Source organism: Emiliania huxleyi, assembly GCF_000372725.1.
Source record: "Emiliania huxleyi CCMP1516 chromosome Unknown EMIHUscaffold_144, whole genome shotgun sequence".
NCBI classification, from domain to species: Eukaryota; Haptophyta; order Isochrysidales; family Noelaerhabdaceae; genus Emiliania; species Emiliania huxleyi.
Window position 1 is genome coordinate 343,018 of NW_005201154.1, and position 17,414 is coordinate 360,431.

General features: G+C 66.4%; 5 protein-coding genes across 5 annotated transcripts in view; 3 read left to right on the forward strand and 2 right to left on the reverse strand.

Annotated features, from left to right (window-relative positions):
• The window catches only part of EMIHUDRAFT_455496 (hypothetical protein), a gene marked incomplete at both ends in the record, with an annotated part of 7,962 nt that extends 5,453 nt beyond the window's left edge, over nt 1–2,509 (forward strand). The window contains 8 exons of the mRNA XM_005787270.1: nt 450–632; nt 766–838; nt 1,205–1,346; nt 1,416–1,449; nt 1,609–1,650; nt 1,679–1,792; nt 1,868–2,058; nt 2,132–2,509. Coding sequence (XP_005787327.1) covers nt 450–632; nt 766–838; nt 1,205–1,346; nt 1,416–1,449; nt 1,609–1,650; nt 1,679–1,792; nt 1,868–2,058; nt 2,132–2,507 — 1,155 coding nt within the window. The remainder of the gene's footprint in view (nt 1–449; nt 633–765; nt 839–1,204; nt 1,347–1,415; nt 1,450–1,608; nt 1,651–1,678; nt 1,793–1,867; nt 2,059–2,131) is intronic.
• Nucleotides 2,510–6,139: 3,630 nt separating this feature from the next.
• On the forward strand, nt 6,140–9,822 carry EMIHUDRAFT_111098 (hypothetical protein; the record flags this gene model as incomplete). The annotated part of the gene is made up of 3 exons (XM_005787271.1): nt 6,140–7,463; nt 7,762–7,934; nt 9,166–9,822. The coding sequence occupies 3 exons, from the start codon at nt 6,140–6,142 to the stop codon at nt 9,820–9,822; spliced, it is 2,154 nt and encodes a 717-aa protein (XP_005787328.1).
• A 701-nt stretch (nt 9,823–10,523) lies between these two features.
• EMIHUDRAFT_228208 (hypothetical protein) lies at nt 10,524–11,180 on the reverse strand (the record flags this gene model as incomplete). The annotated part of the gene is made up of 1 exon (XM_005787272.1): nt 10,524–11,180. The coding sequence occupies one exon, from the start codon at nt 11,178–11,180 to the stop codon at nt 10,524–10,526; it is 657 nt and encodes a 218-aa protein (XP_005787329.1).
• Nucleotides 11,181–12,317: 1,137 nt separating this feature from the next.
• On the forward strand, nt 12,318–13,230 carry EMIHUDRAFT_455498 (hypothetical protein; the record flags this gene model as incomplete). The annotated part of the gene is made up of 3 exons (XM_005787273.1): nt 12,318–12,640; nt 12,711–13,019; nt 13,093–13,230. Coding segments are annotated over 3 exons (768 nt in total), but the record flags the coding sequence as incomplete, so codon positions are not given.
• Nucleotides 13,231–16,532: 3,302 nt separating this feature from the next.
• Nucleotides 16,533–17,414, reverse strand: part of EMIHUDRAFT_111100 (hypothetical protein) — a gene marked incomplete at both ends in the record, with an annotated part of 2,293 nt that continues 1,411 nt past the window's right edge. Inside the window, 2 exons of the mRNA XM_005787274.1 lie at nt 16,533–16,859; nt 17,160–17,301. Coding sequence (XP_005787331.1) covers nt 16,533–16,859; nt 17,160–17,301 — 469 coding nt within the window. The remainder of the gene's footprint in view (nt 16,860–17,159; nt 17,302–17,414) is intronic.

Sequence of the window (17,414 nt, forward strand, 5' to 3'; positions counted from 1 at the left end):
GCGGAGGCATCTCTCCCCATCTCTCCCCCATCTCTCCCCCATCTCTCCCCCATCTCCCCATCTCTCCCCATCTCTCCCCATCTCTCCCCATCTCTCCCCATCTCTCCCCATCTCTCGCCCCCAATCTCCCCCATCTCTCCCCATTAGGCATCTCCCACTCGCTCTTCGACCGGTCCCCCTCCCATCCTCCCGCGCCGCCCGCGCCGCCCGCGCCGCCCGCGGCGCCGCCGCCGCCGCCGTCAGCGCCGCGGCCACCTCCGACATCTCCGCCCCGCCCACCGCCGCCGTCGTCGCCGCCGTCGCCGCCTCCCTCGCCGCCGCCGCCGCCGCCGCCGCCGTCGCCGCCGCCGCCCGCGCCTCCGCCCTCGCCTCCTCCGTCGCCGCCTCCGCCCTCGCACCCGCCGTACACGCCCTACTGGAGGGACGCACGCTGGATCGGGTGGACCGAGGAGGACGCGCGGCTGTGGGGCGGTCGCGGGCCGCTCAACCGCCTCGCCAACCTCGTGCAGCCTCTCTCGAGAGGGGAGGCGGTGCCGTACCACACGCTCGACGATGTGCTGGGCACGCAGGCGAACGCCGCCAAGCCGTCGCACTGGATTGTGCTGCTGGGCTGCGTCCTGCTCGCCGCGGAGGTCCTCAGCGTCCTCCTCATCCAACCCTAACCCTAACCCTAACCCTGACCCTGACCCTGACCCTGACCCTGACCCTAACCCTAACCCTAGCCTAACCCTAACCCTAACACCCTAACCCTGACCCTGACCCTAGGTCCTCACCTTCCTCCTGATCTACGTCTCCTGCTGCGTCGCGCCGCCCGGGAAGCAGACGGACGACGCTTCCGGCCGAGATTAGCCGAGATTGGCCGAGATTGGCCGAGATTGGCCGAGATTGGCCGGGATTAGCCGCAGATTAGCCGAGATTAGCCGAGATTGGCCGGGAAGCAGACGGACGCTACGCTTGCGGCCGCGCGCCCTCCCCCCCCTCCAGCCTGGCTCGGCGGCGCTCTCCCCTTCTCCACTCACAGAGGCTCACTCCTTAGGCCGCACCCTAACCCTCCCCTAACCCTAACCCTAACCCTAACCCTAACCCTAACCCTAACCCTAACCCTAACCCTAACCCTAACCCTAACCCTAACCCTAACCCTAGGCCGCACCCTCTCCCTCCCCTAACCCTAACCCGTACCCCCTAACCCTAACCCTAACCCTAGGCCGCAACCTTTCCCTCTCCGACCTGCCCCCGCACGGGCCTGCTTGGGCGCCGCGCCCGCTCTGCTCCAGCACACGCAGCGGGTCCGTGTACAGCGGCAGCGGCGGCGGCGGCGGCGGCGGCAGCTTGGGCGGCGCGCTGTGGAGCGGCCGCCAGTACGGCGGGCCAATCCCTCCCCACATCTCCCCACATCTCCCCGTATCTCCCCATAGGAGCGGCCGCCCGTACGAGCGCGTCCAGACGGCGGTGTACGACAGCGGCGAGCCGAGACCGCCGACCGACGCCGGCTCTCCTCGCCGGACCCTTCTCGGACCCTTCTCGGACCCTTCCTGCAGGCGACCCGTGGGCCGACCACGCGGCCCTTTCCTAGACCTTTCCTGGACCCTTCCTGGACCCTTCCTGCAGGCGACCCGTGGGCCGACCACGCGCGGCTGTTCACAGCCAGAGGTGTGAAGAGACGCTGTTCACACCGCAGGCGACCCGTGGGCCGACCACGCGCGGCTGTTCGACGTGCTGGCCCCGCGCGAGGGAGGGGCCTTCTCGGACGACGACGACGACTCGTCCATCGGGTCGACGCGCGGAGTCTCCGGCCGCCCCTCGCGTACCATACCCCCCAGAGTGGTCGAACCCAGTGTGGGTTCAGTGTCCGTGGGTGGTGCGGTAGGCCGGCACTCCCGCGCAGCAGAGGCGGGCGGAGGCGTCAGCCCGGTCGGCACCGCCAGCAGCCGCCGCTCGCTCGCGCAGGCAAAGGCGTCGGTGCCGCGTTCCGCCTCTTCGCCCGCCGAGCTCAGCGAGACTGCGGAGCCAGAGTCGCCGCTCGCGCGCGCGCAGCGGCTCGAGCAGCTCGCGCTGCAGGAGCAGCTCGCTGCGGCTGGCTGGAGGACACGTCCACGACACGTCCGTCAGCCGTCCGAGACGTGTCCCGCAGGAGCAGCTCGCGAGGCTGGCTGGCGCGGGGGGCTGCGCGCGCCCGCCGGGCGGTGGCCGCGCGCCGTTCGACGGACGCGCGGCAGAGGGGCGCGCGGAGAGCTTCCCGCGCGGCTTTGGGGCGAGGGCAAAGGTGGCGCCGCAGTCGGCGGCGCTGCAGGCGGCGCAGCAGCGGCGTCTCGCGCGCGCGCGCGCGGCGAGGGAGGAGGGGGGGCCTCCGGCGCAGTCGTTCACGGTGCTTGTGTGAGGGGCGAGGGGCGTGGCGCGTGGCCTCTACTGCCGGTCTGTGTGAGGGTGTCTGCAGTCTGGTCGTCGCCGGCCGACGCATCTCTCACTTTCCGCTCGCGTTGTGTTACACGGTATCAAACTCTATACTGTCAGGACAGCGGACCGCCACCGCTGCAGAAAAATTTAGGACCGCGCAAGATATAAGGTAAGGTAAGGTAAACTTCTCCACACACACGAGGTGGTGTGGGGCAAGGGGGGGCACGGCCACGGGCAACCCTCGCGTCTCCACGTCTAACGTGTAACGACAGGAGCCCCACGGCATTCAAAGTGCAAGGCCCGGTGCGCGTGGGTGAGCGGTGTGTGTGTGTGTGTGTGTGTGTGTGTGTGTCTCACGTCACACTGCAGGCCGACTACACGGTGAGCCATACGGACCTTGCACAAACGAACCTTTCCTTCTAAGCAGGGCTACACAATGACCCTATAGTGTGGGGGTGTTCCTGGCGAGTTGTGATGAGTAGAATTAGACTAGCCAATACTATTTTGAAGTTCATATATGAAAATACCAACTTGCCTATGTGCACGTCTCCGCGGCGGCGGCCCGGAGGCGGCCCGGCGGAGCAGTCAGAGCAGCACTGCGCCGGCCGGCGAGCGACTCTCGACTATAGTACGGGCTCTATTGAATGGCCTCAAGGTGCTCTCTAGGACTGCCCTACTCCGCTCGCCCGGCTACGACGCTGAGCTTGAAGGAAAAGGTTTCGCTCGGCACGACGTCGGAGAGCAAACTTCGGCGTTCGTCCTATGTGGAATGCTGGACGCACGTAGGCAAGTGGCCCATGACCAGGCGGGCTGCTGCTCAGAATCTGGGCCGTCGGCGCTCGCTCTCGCGCTCTTCATAACGGCGTTGCCCCCTCCCTCCCGCGCCGACGTTGGGCAGCCCGACCACGACAACGCCAGTGCCGCTGGCCTGCAACTCGAGGCGCCTTTGAATGAGCACGAGCCGGTGCGCGACGCGGCGCGGGTGATGCAGCCCAAGGTGACGGCGACGGCGGAGGGGTCGGCGGCGGAGGGGGAGGCGGCAGCGGCGGCGATGGCCGCGGGGTCGGCCCGCCCGCCTTTGCTGCTGGTGCTGTGGGATGTCGGTCATCTGCCACCACTCGCCAGCGACAAGGTTGCCGGGTCCATGGACGCAGACTTGCTGGAAATTGAAGAGTTGCTCGGCGTGCGTTACTGCGATCCGAGTCAGATGACTGCGGTGGCGCTGAGGAACCCTGTCGATGAAGACGACGACCGCTTGGAGTACCTCGTCTCTGGTTCGGCAGGTCCCGACGACCGTGGCTTCCATTCTGTCGCTTGGTTTTTTCACGGCGACTTGCTGGACCATGCAGGTGCGGACACGGTCAAGGCAGCGATACAAGAGTATTAGAACTGGATAAGGAATTCACGGCGCTGGCGGAGGCGTGTGACGAGGCTGATGCTGAGTAGCCGCACCAGCGATGCTCAGCGGCAGTGTGCGCCGACCAGGGGCAGGGCCAGTGGTAGACAGTGGACGTGGTGAGGCTGCTCTTCGAGCGATGACACTAGCAGGAGCATCATGAGTGTCATCGGAGTCACTTGTGTTACGATATCACCACGCCGCCACGCTCGCAAGGGCCGCCTAAGCGCCTAAGCACCCTAAGCACCCCCCCGCTTAGGCCGCTTAGGCGCTTAGGCGAGTGACGGCCGACTCCCCGGGGCCTGGCGTGCCTCCGCCATGGGCTGAGCGCCTGGGAGAGCCACTCAGCAAGTGGTGTGCGAGCGTGTAGCCTTTAGCGTGCAGTCGGCCTGCATGTCTGCATCCTCTGCCGGTTCCTCCCGTCGGCGTCGCCTCTTCTTTGTTCGAATGTTTTTCAATCCATCCTTCACGAAGCCCTCCCATGTAGCTAGCGTTCTTTGCGAATGTCTCGAAATGGCCAGCAGGCGCTGTCTGCTCGCGGCCTGTGCGGGCCGCTCGTCCTCCTCGCCCTTCTTTCTTCGTCCTCCCGAGTCCCGTCCCTCCCACCGGCGGCTCGCAAGGCGCCCGCGTCGCAGACGCCAGAGAGCTGCGCTGGGCAGCCACGTCTTTTCCCCGACAATTAAAAGGAAGAATTCATTAGAGTCACACCACACACACACCACACAGCCGGTTAGACAGAGCATGCATGCCGCCGGGGGCAGGGCGCCCACGCCTCGATCTTCTTGGGCAGCAGCTGGTTCGACAGGTCCTCTCCGTGGCCAAGGCAGCCGCGTTCGCCCTGGCCCCAGGAAAAGACAGCGCCGTCGCCGGTGACGGCGAAGCTGTGCGTGAAGCCAGCCGACACAGAGCTGACGCGCCGCCCCGCCAAGGCCTCGACCTTCTTTGGCAGCAGCTGGTGCTGCACATCGCCGTGGCCCAACTTGCCATAGTAGCCACGGCCCCAGCTCCAGACGGCTCCATCGGCGGCGAGGGCGAGGCTGTGGTACGCTCCAGCCGACACAGCGACGACGCGCTGGCCGACAAAAGCCTCGATCTTCTTGGGCAGCAGCTGGTCCTGCCCGCCGCCGTGGCCCAGCGCTAGCTGACCTCCATAGCCCCAGCTCCAGGCGGCGCCGTCAGCGGTGATGGCGAGGCTGTGGGAGTATCCAGCCGACACAGCGATGACGCGCGGGCCAACCAAGGCCTCGACCTTCTTCGGCAGCAGCTGTAGCTGCTGGTCGCCGTGGCCCAACCGGCCGTCGGCTCCACTGCCCCAGCTCCAGACAGCTCCGTCGGCGGTGATGGCGAGGCTGTGGCAGTCTCCAGCCAAGACGGCGACGACGCGCTTGTCAGCCAAGGCCTCAATCTTCTCAGGAAGCTCCGTGTCCTGCCGGTCGCCGTGGCCCAGCTGCCCCTCGGCTCCCCGGCCCCAGCTCCAGACGGCGCCGTCGGCCGTGAGGGCGAGGCTGTGACTACCTCCAGCCGAGACGGCGACGACGCGCTGACCAGCAAAGGCCTCGACCTTCTTCGGTTGCCACTCGTTCAGCGCCCAGTCGCCGTGACCCAGCCTGCCTTCGACCCCCCAGCCCCAGCTCCAGACAGCGCCGCCGGCGGTGAGGGCAAGGCTGTGGGCATCTCCCACCGACACACTCAGGGCGCGCTCGTCACCCAGCGTGGAAGGGAGGCGTGTCGGCGTGTTGAGCCGCGTCACGCCCTCGCCGTGGCCAAGGAGGCCCGGAACCTCCTCCAAGTCCTCCACGTCCTCCTCTTCCGCATTGCCGCACGACGAGAGCCGCCCCTCGCCGTCGATGAAGAGGCTGTGGTAGCGGTCTGCCGCCGCCCTCGCCGGCGGGTTGGACTCGCAGAGCAGCGCAGAATAGCACAGCCACCGCACGGCGCAGCCCTCGCCGTCCGGCTGCGCATGCAGCTCGAAGCCGCGCTCTCGCGCCCACAAGCGGATGGCCTCTAGCGCAAGCGAGGCGTGGAAGAGCAGCGAGACGGCCGCGACGCGAGCGATGTCGGCGGGGTCGCAGCGAGAGAGGGCGCGCACGAGGAGCTCCGTGGGGAGGTCGAGGAGGCGGATGGACGGCGGCGTATCTGGCGACGGGGCGGCGGCGGCGGCGGAGGCGAGGCGGCGCGAGCGGCGGCGCGGCGGGGTGGACATCGCGAAGAAAAGAATTTCCTGCGGGTCGCTCCCCTCTCCCGTTCCAAAAAATCGCGGCTGAGTTTTGTTTGAAAGTTCACCGTGTCGCGACAGGGGCGGGACGCGCGCCCGACCTCGAGCCCTGTCGGTCCTGCCGCCGCAGTCAGATGGACACCTCCACGGAGGTGGCTACCAAATGCGCGGCACATGCCCTCGTCCTGTCGCACAGCGCGGACTGCTGCTGCGACCTGCGCGGCCTCTCATGCATGCCGGCCGCGCGCTGCTTGAAGAGGGACACCGCCCACGTCTCTGATGGAGTGTCTTTGCGAAAATGGATGCGCGAGACACAATCGACCAATGCGAGCGCTTGGTACAAGGGCCTGTTCCAGCCACCGGGGATGTTTCTGCAGTACTCGACCATACATGCGTGGCAGTCATGGCTCCGAACGGGCTCCTTTGCCGGCCGATGGCCACCAATCCTCTACCGGTACATCCCAAACGACAATGCGTGGTGCGTGCAGCGTGGCCTGCGTGGCCTTTCGTGCTTCCTCGGTGGCACCACGGGTGACGAGATGGTGCAACCGTCCGCGCTCGGTGGGGACGCGCTCAGACTGTCACCCGCCCGACTGCCGAGCCACGCATCAGCTGCACGAGAGGTCAACCGCGTTCAACAGTTCCGGCACGAACGCCCGCTCCAGAGACAAAAGGAGCTGGCGCCGTTGCAGTACATGCTCACGTACGCGCACGTGAGCGCGGTTCTGTTCAGCCCACAGCCCCCCGTCACAGCAGCCTACTCGCACCATCTCAAGTCTATACGGCCCAGTCATGAGCGGCGCTTGGCGCTGACTGTTGGCCTGCACATCCGACGTGCCGACTCGTGCACGCGTATCAAGACGCTACAGCTCAAGCCTGCCCCACTCGAGCACATGGGGCAGCACAGCAACTCGCGGATGTGCTTCGCAACGAGCGTATACATGGACGCGCTGCTGAAGCTGTACCGGAGGTATGGCCCCCTCAAGGTTCTTGTGTCGTCCGACTCGTCTTCAGACATGGTTGCAGAGATGCGTGCGGCGGGCGGCGCGTTCAGGCAGGTGTTCCAGAGCTCGCACTGGCACTATCTCGACTACCCGCGCGATGACTTCAGCTACCCCGAAGCGGCGGCGCAACGCAAGTCCGGCGCGCAACCCTTCATCGAGTTTATCAGCGACAAGAGGCAGCAAGCGCGAATTGGCGAGACGGCGTTCGCCGACCTTGTGCACCTGAGCCACATGCAATTCTTTGTCGGCCACCTTGGCTCGCGCTTTGGCAAATCTGCGTGGGCTCTGGCCACTGCACGGCACAACACGTTTGTGCCGTACATTTCCGTGGATGGGCACTCGCCGTGTTGTGCTATAGACGAGAACTGCGCCCTCCTTGCCATGCGCGGCATGGTCGACTGCCTCTCCTTTGCCCACGAGCATGGGTGTCCCAACAACCATTATTGGCAGGAAGGTGCTACAGCGCGATGGGAGGGCAGGTGCGCCACGCCTGCCGAGCGTCGTCGAGCTTAGGTGTGTGATGGTCTCTGCACTCTGGCTCTCCAGAGAGGTGGGAGTGGTCTCATTTAGGCTCGTTTAGGAGTGGTGCCCTATGCTATCGGGACCCGCCCCCTCGTTTAGGACGTTAGTAAATGTTATTGTTGGTGAATTGTGTTTGAAACGGGCGAAAGCGAGAGTCTGCGAGAGTCCGCCGGACATTGGCTCCGTAGGTAGGTATCATCGGATAAGTTCACAACGAAACGGACGTTCAGGCGCGCAGCCCGGACTTGATTTGCCTCGCGACCACACGGTTGATGACACCTACTGTCTGGATGTCTCGCCGGTGGCGGCCTGTGCTGCGGCGGCGGCGGGCGAGGACGCCACCGACGACCTGTGCGGCGTCACGTCCAACCGCAAGAAGCAGGAGGTCTACTCGCCGACGGGGGTGACCAAGAGGGACGACGCCGCCAGCCGTGGCGACGCCGCTCCCTCGGATGACGCCGCGACAGCCGCCGCCGGCCAGCAGCAGCAGCAGCAGCAGCAGAAAGCAACCACGCCCTTCTACGCCAACTGGACGAAACGGCTACGTTCTTAGTGCTGGCGACGACGACACGCGGGGGACTGGGCGCTAGCCGCAGCTCCCCCGGGCCAACGGGGGCCTATCCCGGACCAGCCAGCAGGGGCATACAATTCCTGTACCCCCCTACTGTGAATGTTCACAGCGAACTCCTATTCACACCTAGACACGAAGGCACCTCTCCACGTACCGGCTCCGCTGCTCTGCAGGCTCCGGATAGGCCCTGCCCACGGCTCAGTCACCCTTACCTCACTCGGGGTGCCAACACTAACTCAACCGCCGAGATCGACCCTATGCAGGCGACCAGGCGCAAACAGACCTCGGTCTGAGGCGCGCTACACCGCCTTCGGCACTCGCCCTCGCCCGCGAGCCCTCGGACGCGCCCCACCCGCGCCCTCACCAACCAAATTCCTCGCCCGAAGCAATCTGAGACCGCCAACACGGCGGATATCACGCGAGATCTAGTCAGAGCTGACACACAGCTCCGTTCACACCTCGCGACCAGAGGCGACTACCACCCTCGACAAATCCCCGGAACCCCACCATCGCTCGCCTACCCTCCGCGTACGGCGACACCCCAACATCGGCAGGAAAGATTCTCGCCACGACGGCGCTATAACGCCGCCCCACCCACACAGACTGGACAGGCCTGCTCTCGGAGAGGGGGGCTAGGGGGCCAAATCCACGGCCACAACCCCCTAGAGGCAATGGAGCTGAGAGAAGGCGCTCGGCTGCAAGGGTAGCAGAGCACCACTCCTACGCCCACGCCCCCTCAAAGACGGCAGAAACAGTCACACGCAATTAGTACATGGCCCAGCTCGCGCCATCGCCCACACTCGAGCTTTGCAGCGCGCGGGCTCACACTCTACTATAGGCCCCCTCGACGCCCACTTCGAGTTCTACTCAGCTAAGGGCCGCACTTGACGCTGTAAGCAGCGCGCGGCGAAGCAGTTTGGCGCTTGTGGTGAATCAAATGGGAATCTAGCCCAAGGTCGGAGAGTCGTGTCATAGGAGAGGAGAGAGTGTGGTGATGTTTTGTGCGGGATCAGGCCCGAGTCCCTAGTGTCGCCGGAGCAGGTAGCTCCCTTTTTCGTAACAGGAACAGTTTTTTTTACTCGCCGACGGGCGAGACCTCTCCTTCCTGCCGGCGGCGGTTCGCGGCTCGCCCCACCACGCCGACGGGCGCCTGCTCGTCATCAAGGTGCTCGGGACCTTCCTGGGCGACGCTGCTGAGGCCTCGCGCCGCCTCGTCGAGCGGGTGCGCCGTGCGCTGGCGCCGCTGGCGGGGCGGGAGGGCGTGTGCGGCCTACACGACACGCGGCGGTGCAACCTCGCGCTCCAGATTCAGATGACGCTCAATCGCTTCTGCGCGAACGCCTCCCTCAACTACTTCCTCCGCACGATGCCGGAGGAGGCGACGCGGGAGGCGGCACGGCTGCACGATCGGCTCATCGGCGAGGCGTTCAACGAGCTCACGGCGGGGCGCTTGAGCTCGACGGCGCAGCGCAGGGCGGCGCTGCAGCAGGCGCGGCTGCCAGTCAAGCTCGGCGGCGCCGGCCTCACCTCCATGTCGGCCGTCACCGACGCGGCGATCGTCGGCTCGTGGTGCCTCTGCTGGGAGCCTATCGCTCGCCTCTGCCCGCAGCTGGCGCGCGGCATCGACCTCGGCGCCGCCGCGGTGGCGGCGTCGGCGGTGGCGGCGGCGGAGGCGGCGGCGGGGCAGGCGGAGGCGTGTGTTCATTGGGGGGGGTCATAACAAACACGGTACAGGATCGAGGTGCACGCTGCAGAAGCAGTGGTCGTCCCCCCTCTCCATCATCTCACTGGGAGACGTCGGCGGCGGCGGTGTGACCGTCTGACCGATCGAGCCACGAGAAAGAGCTTGTTCAGCAGGATCCGGTCAATCCGACGCACTACCGGGCCTTTCTTTCTCTTTACAGGGCACACGGGACTTCTCCCATCCCTCTCTCGGCCTACTGTACTGAGATTTCTTGCTTTAAGGGCACGGGACGCGCGGGCGCGCACTGGCACGAATACATGTGTACCTTAAGGTACATTACATCAAATGTTAATACACAAAGAAATAATACCGTTTGTATAGTCAACAGCTAGGTCCACAGTAGTTCCCACAACGTCAACGAGAATAATGCACAATCTAGCATCCCTGTCGCCATCGTCCGCACTGCCGTACCCCTGTTCATTTTTGAGACACGAGGGCGCAACTCCGAAGGGCGACGGGGGGAACGAACAAAAAGCGGCTATGGATGGGGGAAAGGCAGCGCCCCCCCGGCCGGGAAAGTTCCATGCAGCTCACCATCCTGCGGTGGAGCCGGCGGCCGATGACGACCGAGCAAAACGGGAGATTGGAGGCGAGATGCTCAGCGTCCCCACCTGGAAGCCTGCTCTCGAGGAGGTGCTTGCGGCTTCCGCACTCCTTGCGTCCGAGGAGCGCATGTTTTACGAGTACTGACAGCACTCATCGACATCCATATCGGTGCACATAGAGCTTGCGCACCAAAGATCATCCGCGTTGGGCTTGAGCTCCAAACCTGTTGGGCAGGAGTAACTCGCGCAGGTGCCTTCGAACGCACAGAATGTGTTGTAGTCGAAGAGCTGCGCGGCGTTCTCTCTGAGGCGTGACCCAGACGGGCATGCCAGGGTGGGTGGCGGGCCGTCGAACACGCAGCATGTGTTGTAGTCTGTATCGATGCACGCCACATCGTCGCAGAAGAGCTGCGCGGCGTTCTCTCTGAGGCGATACCCAGACGGGCATGCCATCGTGTTGCACAGCGCGGCGGACACGCAGCATGTGTTGTAGTTTGTATTGATGCACGCCACATCGTCGCAGAAGAGCTGCGCGGCGTTCTCCCTGTGGAGATACCCAGACGGGCATACAAACGTGTTGCACGTCCCTTGTGTGACGCAACTGCATCCGTTCACGAGTGCGCGGCCACGTTGGAGAGCGTCCGGGTCTTTGATGTTGTCGTGTGCGGTGTCGATCTTGGTTGAATTTTTCGATAGGATTTTGCGGACGTCGGAGCTGGTTCCGGCACTCTGGACGGGCGCCCCGATGGTGGCGGCGACGGCAAAGGCGACCAGCGAGACGCGAAGCATGCTGCGGCGGGAGTGAGCGCGGGGCGACGGTTGGCGAGTGGGACGGGGGAGAAGATGTAGAGGCGCGCAGGAGCGGAACGCTGGCAGGGGCACGGCGGCACACATGGATGGAAGTCTGGCCTTGCTCTCGGTCGGATTGCCTTGCTCTCGGTCGGAGTGTGACCCGGATGTCACGCCCCGCCTAAGGTGGTGTGGGTGTGGGTGGCATGCACATGCACATGCACATGTGCATGTCATGCACGTGCATGCTGGTTTTGTTGCTTAATTTTTTCTTATGTCTGAGAGAGAGAGAGTAGAGAGAGAGAGTAGAGAGAGAGAGAGAGAGAGAGAGAGAGAGAGAGAGAGAGAGAGAGAGAGAGAGAGAGAGAGAGAGAGAGAGAGAGAGAGCAATCCTTAAATGGTTACCCGTGAATTCTCGGTCGCATGGTCGCTGTCTTCCTGACGACGGCCCTCGTCGGCCCTCTTCATCGGCCGCCGCTGCTCGCTTCGCCTGGCCTCGCGCCGCGCGGCTGCTGCGTGCGTGCGTGTGCTGCGCCCGCCGAGCCCTCCCTCCTCCGGCGTGGCGCTTCGCTCGGCGGCATCGTGCTCGCCGGCGCTGCTCAAGCGCGGCTTTGTGCGGCGCGGGGTAGCTTTCCCCTCGTCCCTCGCCGGGTCGGTGATGCTCTTTGCCAGCCTCTGCTCCCTGCGTGCAATCTCGCCGCCGCTCGCGCGCGGCGTCGCCCGCGCCGCCCGTCCGGGCTGCGCCATCATCGCCAAGTGGCTGCCGCTCTTCTTCGTCCCAAACCTCGTCCTCCTCCCGCTGGTCCTGCGCCTCGGCGCGGGAGACGCCGCCCGCCTCGCGCTCCTCATCGGCGGCGGCGCCGTCCTCTCTCTCCCCGCCTGCGGCTTCGCTGCCCGCACCGCACTCGCCGCCAGCGAGTCGCTCCCCAAACGGCAGCGCCTCTCCGAGCGGCTGAATGTCGGCATGTACGAGCCGCCCGCCTCGGACCGTGTCGCGTCCGCCGCCGCCGCCGCCGCCGAAGCCGCCTCTCCGGTGACCGGAGTCGGCCTCTTCGCCGACGGCGATGAGGATGCCGACGCGAGCGAGGCGGTGGCTGCGGCGAACGCACCGCCGCCGCCGCCGCCGCCGCGGCCGCCGTTCGCGGCAGCGCTTCTGCCACGGCTGGCCTCGGCCGCGCTGGCGAGTGGCGCGGCGTCGGCGCTCGCTGCCCAAGGCCTCGGCGCCCCGGCCGCCGCGGAGATGCTCCGCGACGCATCTCTGCTGACGACGACCGCCGGCGGGTTTGTCGCCGGCTCCACCCTCGTCCCCAAGCGAGCTCAGAAGCTGCTCCACCCGCTGCTCACCTGCACGCTGTGCACGCACGCCGCCGTCGCGGCGCTCGCTCTCGCCACCGCCCAGCCCTTCTCCGTCCTCCTCCGCTCCTACCTCCTTCCCGGCGCCGCCCCGCTCGCTGCGCCGGGCAGCAGCCGCCGCCGCGAAGTGAGGGCTGCGTGAACGGCGCCTCCCTCACAGTCCGATGGCGCGAACAGGCAACCTGCTGCTCGCGATGCTCGGACCGGCGACGCTCTCGTTTGGCTTCTCCATGTACGAGAAGCGCCGACTTCTCGCCGCCTCGCTGCCAGCCGTCACCGCCGCCACCGCCGTCGCCGCCACCGGAGGTCTCTTCGGGTCGGCTGCGGCGGCGCGAGCGCTCGGGCTCGACGCGGCGCTGCGGGCGGCTGCGATCCCGAGGCAGGTGACGGCGCCGCTCGCCATTGCAATCTCCGGCTTGGTTGGCGCCGACCCGGGCATCGCTTGCACGATCGTCGTCCTCACCGGCCTTGCAGTCGCCAACTTTGGCCACCGCCCGCTCGACGCTTCACGGCGGAGGTGCGAAGAGGCGCCGCTCACGGAGGCACGTCGTGTGGGTAGGCCTCGCGCTGCTCGACGCGGTCGGCGTGACCGCGCCCGTGGCGCGCGGGCTGGCGATGGGCGCCGCGGGCCACGGCATCGGCACCGCCGCCACCGCCGCAGAGCCGGCCGCCTTCCCGTTCGCCGCGATCGCGATGGTCCTCAACGCGGTGGCGTCGACCGTGCTCGCCTCGATCCCGCCCGTCCGCAAGGCGCTGCTCTCCGCCGCCGGCTTGCCCGCCGCGTGACGCCCTCCTGCGGTGCACGCGCCGGGCGCCGAGAGGGCGGAGGGCCGCTCCTGCGCGTCCCCTGGCCTCCCTCCGCCTCACCGTACGCGAGAGAGAGAACACTAGAGAGCTAGAGTCTACAGGCGAGAGAGCGTGACGCAAACCGTCTCTGGCCATGGTCGACATGCGCATGTGACACATCGCGGGCTGGAGTATGTATGTGTATGCATGTATGCGAGTGGTGCCCACCACGGCGCTGGAAATCAACGGCGTGAACACTTCCCTGGGACCCTGTGTTGCGTGACTGTCTCTGTGCGATTTCGGGCCCGGGGTTGTGCGTTTATGTGGAGGACGAGCGGCCGACAAGCCTTTGGTACATGCTCTCGTCCCTGGCCCGCGCCACGCGCGCGCTGCCTGTTCGGCACGCTCGCGGACTGGCGGGTCGTGTCGAGAGCTTGAGCAGGCGATAAACGGCGGTGTCTCTCAAGGCGCGTTTCTCTCGTGAGGCGCGCGTGCGCGGGGCGGCGGGCGGCGTCGGTGGTGGCGGCGGTGGCGGGGATGCTGAGATCCGCGCCGCCGAGGGCGGCGAGGGCGGCGAGGGCGGCGAGGGCGGCGAGGGCGGCGAGCGGAGGGCGGGGAGGCGGGCGGCGCCACTCTAGGCGGCGGGGGCGGGGCTGGCGCGGCGGGGGGCGGCGCCGGCCTCGCCGCCGGCGGGGGCGCGGAGGGCGCCGAGTCGAGGGCGGCAGAGGCGGCCAAGGCAGCGGTGGGCCGCGGGCTGCGCGGCGACGAGGCAGGTCATTGACCTCCCCGCCCCCCCGCTTGTCCACCCGGCGTGAGGGGCGGGAGCGCAGCCATTCCAACGGCTGGGAAAGCTTCTGAACGGCCGTGCATGCGCCTGCATGCCGGCTTACTAAGAAGGTCCCTCGCTCCCGCCCCTCTCCCGGAAGACGCGCGCCGGCCTGGGGGACTCGCTTGCGATCCCGCTCCAGCCAGAGGCCGCGTGAGGCGTGTGGGACGGTGCACGCTGGGGCTCGGCCCCAAGTGCGCTGGCCTCGCGTCTCGAGGGGAGGGCGGCTCGTAACTGAGGTCCGCCTGCGGAGACAGTCGTCCTCCCCTCCCTCCGACGTCCTCTACGAGGGGGGGACTCCGAACGGCCGAGCATGCCCTCGCATGCCGGACAACTAGGTAGGTCATAGACCTCCCCCCCTCTCCGAGGGCAGAGGCTGCCGCCTCTCGGATACTCGGCCATTCCAACGGCCAGGCCGCTCGCTTAAGGCTGATTGGCTAGACGAGCGGCCTACCTCCACGGGGCTGTTGGCGCGCAGGGGGAGGTGTCATCGTGTGAAGATCACGCTCCCGGGACGCCGGAGAGATCGGGTTGGTCTCCCCCGCCTTCAGCCCTGACCCGACGGGGACGCCACCACCCTCGCCCAGGGATCTACAATGCTGTCTTAAGGTCCGACAGGTTCGGCACCGGGCACCGCCTCGGTATACAAAATGCGCCTGCGGGCGGACCCTCACAGATCACAGATCACAGGTACACCACGGGAGCCGCCTAAGCGAGGACGGTGAGGCACTCCAGTGTCGTGGCTCGTGCGAAAAAAGAAAGAAAAGGATGCCGATCATCTGGCCCGCTGGGTGCGCGCTTCTTAGCTCCCCGGCCCTGGGGATGTGAGGACTGAGGTTAATGACTGCAGTCGTTGCACTCCAAGTGCTCCCGAAGAGGACGACAAGAGCGCCGACACCCGGATCCTCAGGCCAAATGATACATGCAAAACCCCTCTCTCCCTTCCACTCTACACTATGGCCCGGAGCCAGGGGTCCACGCCCAATGCACATGCCCCGCGCGCGCTTGATCGCACGCGCTCTCCCGCCGCCCTCTCTCCGGCCGCCGCAGCCCACGGACTAGCCCGCGGAATCTACACCCTGGCGAGAGGCTTGACACGATCCGACCCTGCGACCCTGACGCTGCTGCTCTAGCTATCAGACATGCACTGCTGACTGCTGCCACAATGTGCGACCTGTGCTGGCCCACTTGGCGGCCTTCCCGGTCGGTGGTGAGGCGCAGTTCAGAGCTGTCGATGGCGCGATGCCGCACTGGTCCCACATTGGTGACACGAGACCACCAAGTTTGCCGGTCCAAGAGAGAGGTACCGGCGCTGTCCTGAGAAGGTGCGTGGTCCCTCTTGACTGCCCATGCGCGCGAGGCTGCGTAGGCATAGCCTCGAGAGTGCCAGCAGCCAATCCGAGGCGACGCGCATTGATTGCGCCAGAAGCGTGCACACGTTGGAAGGACACCTTCCTACAGACCGTACGATCAGGTCGTCACTGAATGCTTGATACTAAGGCCGCGAGCTATGCAGGTGATCAATTGTGCAGCAGGGCATGGTCAGCAGCGCCGACAGGCTGTCGCAAGGCGTGAACCGTGATAGCATGGCCGCACACCGCCGAATTCCCATGAACAAGTAAAAAATCGCGCGAAAAAAGAAAAAAATCTCGAAAAATCGGCGCCTGCGGCGGGCCGTGGGACCCCATCTCCCCCCCGCATGGGTACCCTCTAGGGCCCCCGCGCCCCCCCAGAGCACCATATCCCTTTCTACCCCCCTTTCTCTCGCTCATTTCTCTCATCCTAGTTCCTACGTCAGTACTACGGTCTACGGACTACACGCTACTAGTACCGTAGTTAGTAGTAGTACTGGTTTTACCCCCTGGTCTAGGTCTTCTTGACATTTTTTCGCTCTCCAGCCCTGTGCGGCGTGCGGCGGGTGTCTTCATGCACACGCACAGTAGAGGAGGGCTACGAAGCCTTCACACACTCCAAGGGGTTGGTCCACATACAATGTGTGCTCTCTCGGCTCAAACGTCTCAAAGCCTCCGCACTCAGAGACATAGGCTGAGCCCCCTGCTCTTGTGCACCCCCCTCCCCGCCCCGCCCCCCTTCCCCTCTTCACCACGCCTCCTCGGCCGCGGAGTAGATGGGCAGCCTCGACCGCCCGACCTCCTCCGGCGCCGTGTAGACCGACCCGTCCGCCAGCCGGTGCATCCTTGCGAGCCTGCCGGGGGAAGGCTCCAAGAAGGGTCGAGGAAGGGTCGAGGAAGGGTCGAGGAGATGTCTCGGAGATGTCTAGGGGATGTCGAGGAGAGGTCGAGGAGAGGACTAGGGAGGTCTAGGAGAGGTCGAGGAGAGGTCGAAGAGAGGACAGAGGGGAGGCCGGGGAGAGGTGGAGGAGAGGTCTAGGCCAGCCGGCTAGCCCCTCGCCTGTCGTGCAGCTGCTGCAGCAGCGCGCGCTGCTCGCGCCGCGCCTCCGCGTCGATCGAGAGCTCGAGCGAGCGCGAGGCGCGCTCGCGCAAGGCGAGGCCAGCCTCCTCCCTCGCCAACTCGCCGTGCAGCATCTCCAGCTGGTCCGCATAGAAGGTGTCGAGAGCCTCGTGACGGCGCCGCCGCGCCGCCGCCGCCGCCCGCCGCGCCTCCTCGCGCGTGGAGTGCTCAAGCCGCAGCCGCTCCTTCTCCGCCGCCAGCGCCTGCGCGCTCAGCCGGCGATACTCGAGGTCGTCGTGCGCCTAGTCTCGCAGAGAGGAGGTCAGCTCTCCCCCATGTCTCCCCGTATCTCGCACTCGAGGTGGTCGTGCGCCCAGACGGCAGGTGAGGAAGGGCCGGAGGGGGTCTGCAATTAAGCGGGTGCTCGAGATACGGGGAGATACGGGGAGATACGGGGAGATATGGCCTCGAGGACCGCCGGCTGAGCGCGCGAGCGAGAGACGGGGAGATGTGGGGAGATACAAGCGGGAGCTCGAGAGCGTCGCGCGCGCCTCCACACGCGCCGCACGCGCTCGCCGTGCCCGCACCAGCTCCTCCCTCACCCTCTCCCGCCGCAGCGCGTGCACGCGCTCGCTCCACTCCGCATTCCGCTCCGCGCTCCTCCCGATCGCAACCTGCCGCCGCTCCGCCCGCCGCAGCCCCGCTGCCTGCTGCCTCACTATCGACGCCTTGGGACCCCCGAGCCTACGTGCTGGATACACCAGCCTCGGGGCGGGAGGACGGGTCTCGTGCAGTGTCTTCAGAGCACCGCGTGAATACGAGGGAGGCGAATGCAGGCAATACGGCCGCCCTTTCCA